Below are 5,050 nucleotides of genomic sequence, written 5' to 3'. Positions count from 1 at the left end.
ATAAGTGATAAAGCAATTAAACACATGTTTAACTGCGTAAATAAGTTAGTAAACATAGGCGATAGACCTGGAATGCAAACTGAAGTGAATCAGCATTATTTTTACTTTACATCTGCGATCTGCCACATTTAATCTGTTATTAGTAAAATATTTGCAATTGCACAATATTTTAGGACTGCTGTTTGGCTTTAAGATCGGTTTATTTGATCAGTATTTATTTCAATGTGCATTTCTGTATGAAAACCAAGTTTATCAAGTTGAACTTTGCTGTGTAAACAAACTTTCATTTCCGTCACGCCCGACCACACTTCTTATGACGTCATATTATTGGCGGTCGACAAGGTAATTCCCCCAAGTTGAATTAAAAATTTGAATGTTTCTTGAACATTTATGCTTTTGTAGTTAAAAAAGCCACATTCCTTCTAGATAAATTTAAGTTACTTGCAACATTTTCTAGACTTACAAGGTTGAAAATATATATAAATATGTTTTTCATATAGCAACCGCTTGAAATACGGAATCAACACATTGCCATGGTAACAAACAGCTGATTATAAGAGAAAACAAACTTGCAGTAAAATTAGTTATCTTAGTTATAGTGTTTTAAAAGGCATATAAAATATTCTATGCCACTTTTTGGGCGCTGGTCTAGAATCCTACTACAACAAACAATATTTGGGTTAGGGTAGAGTTAGCGTTTGGGTTAGGGTGGGTCAAGTATTATTATTAAACAATGAATATAATAATACTTGACCCACCCACACCTAAACGCTAACTCGCACCTTAACCCAAATATTGTGGGTTGATTTATTAACTGTGGTAGGATTCTAGACCAGCTCCCATTTTTTCCTTCCTATAATAACTCCTGAATTAAACATATTTCAGTTTAGGGATAATTAACATAAAAATGGCGACCACCAGGATATCGTACACTTTACCGCCCAACATTGATGCAACTAAAGCACAATTAGCCTTTGGAAGCAGAGCATTGCCAAAACTTAATCGTGAACTCAACGATGAAACTTTGGTTCTGAGACAACGGGCACTCATGACCCTCTGTGACCTGGTCCATGACCCTGAAAAATTATATGAAGCAATTGGTGTAGGTAAGATTTACATCTTATTTATTTTAGAACACTCATGTTTGAGTGACTTGTTCGGCTTGGGAACCAAAACTATATGAAGAGGCCATTTACCAGGACAGCAAAGTAGTTCTAATCGGAATTTGATAATGGAAAAAAAAAATATAATATTACCCAACCCAAACGCTAAGCACAACCCTAACCCAAATTAATAAATAATCACATATTGGTGAAGCGTAAAAGAGCGATCCAGTCAAATAGCCACTTTCAAAACAATATGGACTTTAGTTTATGTAATTTTTAATTTAAAACTAACATTTTTTAACAAAATCAGTCTTATGTTAAAGGTTAATTTATACTTTTAAAATAATTTTATTTATATACAAGTATTTTTACATTAAACTGATATTTCCAAATAATGTTACTCCGTGGCCGACAAAATTAGTTGGAATTATAGGAATTAAGGTGCTAAATTTGGTAAAATTAATACTAACACTTGAGATACGCTAATAGGATGCGTTGAAAGCCTTAAGAAACTGCTTCAGGACAAAGACGGTACTGTGCGCTACAAAGCGATGGAGGTCCTTTACATCATGGCCACACATGATGTTGGGAGAAATGCATTCCTTGAATACAATGTTATTCTTCCAGTTGCCAAGGTAATATGACAACCGTTTTCGGCCAATTTTATACATTTACTAAAAACTTTGTTGTCTGTCTTTAACACATTTTGAAATGATTTTAAGCTTTTCGATGATGAAGTTGAAATTGTACGCAAAAATGCACATGAAGCAATACAAATGCTGTCTGAAATTCCATCTGGTAAGACATGTTTACAATACAAACTTGACAAAAAACGGATTTATATATGGTAAATCATCAACTCGCAATGGACGTTAGTAATTCATTAAGAAAATCTTACAAAAAAACAACATTTATGTCTTGGGATTGAAATTAAAAATTTAACTAACCATACAGTATATTTCCAATTTTTTATTGAGTGTGAAATTATTATGTATCTTACTATAAACCTCTTATGCTCCAATTGGTAGGGTTTGAGTTAAATTCTTCAATAATTTTTGTCAGTACTTGCACTGTTTTATGTATTTTAAAATATATATTCTAATTTTTAGGTATCTCAATTCAAGCAAATTGTTATGTTTACTAGCTTATTAAAAACAAATTTTAAAAAAGAATCCATTGTTAAGGTGGTCTAAGTCCAAGCAAAAAAAATTAGAAAAACTTTTCCATCATGCAGGTGCGATGGGGGTAGTAGGCGCCAATTTAATTCCAAAGCTTGTGCAAAAACTCAAAACAGAGATGGACGAAATCAAGCTTTTAATCCTCGACACACTCCACTACTGCATGCGAGTGGACGCCCTCTCCGCCCTGCAATCAGGCATCTTGCCAGTGCTAACTGTGAGTAACCTAATAAAATAAACAGGAGAAAAATTTTTTTTTCGATTTTATTCTTGCGGTTTAAAAACCGCCACATATCATTGTACTTCTAAATGTAGCAAACTATTTAAAAATTGACGTCACAAGGTTAAGTCACAACAGGAAGTCTCTGCCATTCAATCTAGCATCTATTGCCAGTGCTAATTGTAACTATGTGGTCTTGCAATATATACCGGAGGAAATTAGCTTTTATTCATGGGGTTTGAAGACCACTGCATGCCATTTTGCTTTTAAATGTAGCAAACTGTTTAAAATTTGACGTCGTGATAACAGGACGTCTCTGCCAGTGCCAATTACAAGTGGCTAACTGTAAGGAATCTGTTAGAAAAACATGGTTTGAAAACTACTACATGCCAGTTTTTTTACATGTGGATTAAAACAAATGCTTAATCAAACAAAATGCTTATAACACTTAACACGAAATTGGTGCCCAGGATCTTCTGAACCACACTATGCCCCTAATCCGAAGCGCCGCAGCCCGTGATCTAATGGACGTTAGTGTTCCTCTTGCTGGTAAGGAGGCAGCTTGTAAGGACGATTCCATAGTTCCTGTTCTCGTACGTTTGCTAAGTGATGTCGACGAAAGTGTAAAGACAAACGCAGCAGGAGCGCTCATGACTATCGCAATCACAACTAAAGGTGAGAGTTAGATTTTGTTGAAAATTAATAAATAATTATTCGTAACGTTTAAACTGATACCTACTTCTGTATGGGCTTTGATATTCTTACTACGTCTAACTACAACCTCCAACCATCATGCTCCTGATTTATACAACGATATTTATAGGTAACTAAATAAGACCAAAATTCGATTCCGAGTTGCTGTAGGTGAAAACGTTTCACAAGTTAAGTCAGGCCTATTTCTCACCAAGCTTGCAGCTTTGATTTTGCCTTGGTGTAGAATAGTTGTTTGCAAACGTGGTGTCGTCATGTTTATGAGTAACAAAATAAAATTAGAAGTCTATAAAATTGCAATATTTGCTTTTTTTTAAGCATCTTGATAAAAATGTACAATTAAGGGCTGTAAGTCAACGAATATTTGCCTATATTGTGCACATTTATTAAGCTTTGTTTATGTTTCTCCAATAATTACCCAATTGCCAATTGGTAATATCGATATTCATCCGCATAGGCGTAGCCAGGGGGGAGCCTGAGGGGCCATGGCCCCCCCAAAAAAAATTATAAATATTTTACTCTTAATAATTTGTTTTTAAGCATTTATGAGCAGTTCCACAATAGTCTATCACAGGCATGCCACACCTTCAATTATCATGCATTGTTACGTCACAAACAATGTAGTTAATATGACGTTTGGTATGCAATAATGTAGTTTTACTACTTTTAGACAGTTTTTGCTCTTCGACTGTTTTTTCAGTATTGCGTTAAAACTCAGTCAGTTGCTGCTTGAAACGGTTTGCTAACATTGTTATTTGTGTTCGTTACGGCAGTTAATACAATGACAAAATCTAAACAAAAAATTCCAACTTATTGGCCCCCCAAAAAAAATTTTCGGCTGGCTACCCCACTGTAATCGTCCGATACTAGGGTGGTATCGGTGCCGATCCAATGCTAAATTAATATAGGTATTTTGGCTATGCTTTGCATCCAATACAGCGATTTTTACCTTTAAAGGTAGATTTATCAAACAATAGTAAATATATAAGCTATTGCTGCCAGGCATAATATCAAGTTTGTAGAGCTCTTCTGGCAAAAAAAAAATTACATATGCCAGAAGAGCTCTACAAACTTGAAACAATAGTAAGTTACCAACTCGACGCAAATCAACTTGCTTGCGCTAAACCATCCCTAATGTGACTTAGGGTTATAGAAGAATATGCTTTTTACAGGCAAGTATGCAGCGATTCGAGCCGGAGCCATTACAGCGTTGCTTTACTTGGTCAATGCCCCGTCGACAGAGACCCGCTTATACGCAATCAAGGCACTGACGATGCTCTCTGAGGCTCCAGAAGGTCGAAGGATCCTCACCGAGTTCGCGGAAGACCTCAAAGATCGCGAATCCGATCCTGCCAGTAAAACTGTGGCCAACGCGGCTCAGATAGCTTTGAAAGTTATCACTTGGAAGCCTTAGCTGCCAATTCACGGTTTCGTTGGACTTTTTACGTTTAAGTAATTTTGATCTATTTTTTCTTTTTTCGCCCAACAACTGACATAGGTCTACTCGTTTTTTCTCATAAATACTGCGTTTTAACGCCTTATTCACATTAAAGCGGAAAACTTATATTGTTACTGCGAAATTGTCGTATTAAATGCACTTAAACTTTTAACATGTATCGTATAGATGTGTTTTTACGGATTTCAAATCTCAACTGCTTATCGGGTTAAAATGTAAACTGCTTTTGGGGGTTTCTGCTGTAGGCTATTGCTATCTTACAATAAAATTCAGTTTAAGCACTTATTTGCTGTAAATAAAAAAAACTTTTACAAATGTGTTGTAACGTTATAAAGTGATATGGAGCCATGGGAGCAAATACGAGTCACCACAAGTTAGT

At 35.4% G+C, this 5,050-nt stretch overlaps 1 protein-coding gene across 1 annotated transcript; it reads left to right on the top strand.

Annotated features, from left to right (window-relative positions):
- Positions 1-890: 890 nt before the first annotated feature.
- LOC146162670 (radial spoke head 14 homolog) lies at positions 891-4,733 on the top strand. Its single transcript, XM_083384877.1, has 6 exons — positions 891-1,106; positions 1,596-1,741; positions 1,829-1,904; positions 2,341-2,501; positions 2,975-3,179; positions 4,388-4,733. Exons 1-6 carry the CDS (start codon positions 908-910, stop codon positions 4,627-4,629), a joined length of 1,029 nt encoding a protein of 342 aa, XP_083241003.1. The 5' UTR covers positions 891-907; the 3' UTR covers positions 4,630-4,733.
- The last annotated feature ends 317 nt before the right edge of the window (positions 4,734-5,050 follow it).

This window comes from Ascidiella aspersa, chromosome 3 (assembly GCF_963924565.1).
Source record: "Ascidiella aspersa chromosome 3, kaAscAspe10.2, whole genome shotgun sequence".
Classification (NCBI taxonomy): Eukaryota; Metazoa; Chordata; class Ascidiacea; order Phlebobranchia; family Ascidiidae; genus Ascidiella; species Ascidiella aspersa.
The sequence above is the reverse complement of the archived record's forward strand: the minus strand, read 5'-3'. Positions and strand labels throughout refer to the sequence as shown.

Excerpts from the sequence above, each read along its gene's own strand:
- LOC146162670 (XM_083384877.1), top strand. The coding sequence starts at position 908 with ATGGCGACCACCAGGATATCGTACACTTTACCGCCCAACATTGATGCA. Across the intron at positions 1,107-1,595 it reads ATATGAAGCAATTGGTGTAG|GATGCGTTGAAAGCCTTAAG; the intron begins GTAAGATTTACA and ends ATACGCTAATAG. Across the intron at positions 1,905-2,340 it reads GCTGTCTGAAATTCCATCTG|GTGCGATGGGGGTAGTAGGC; the intron begins GTAAGACATGTT and ends TCCATCATGCAG.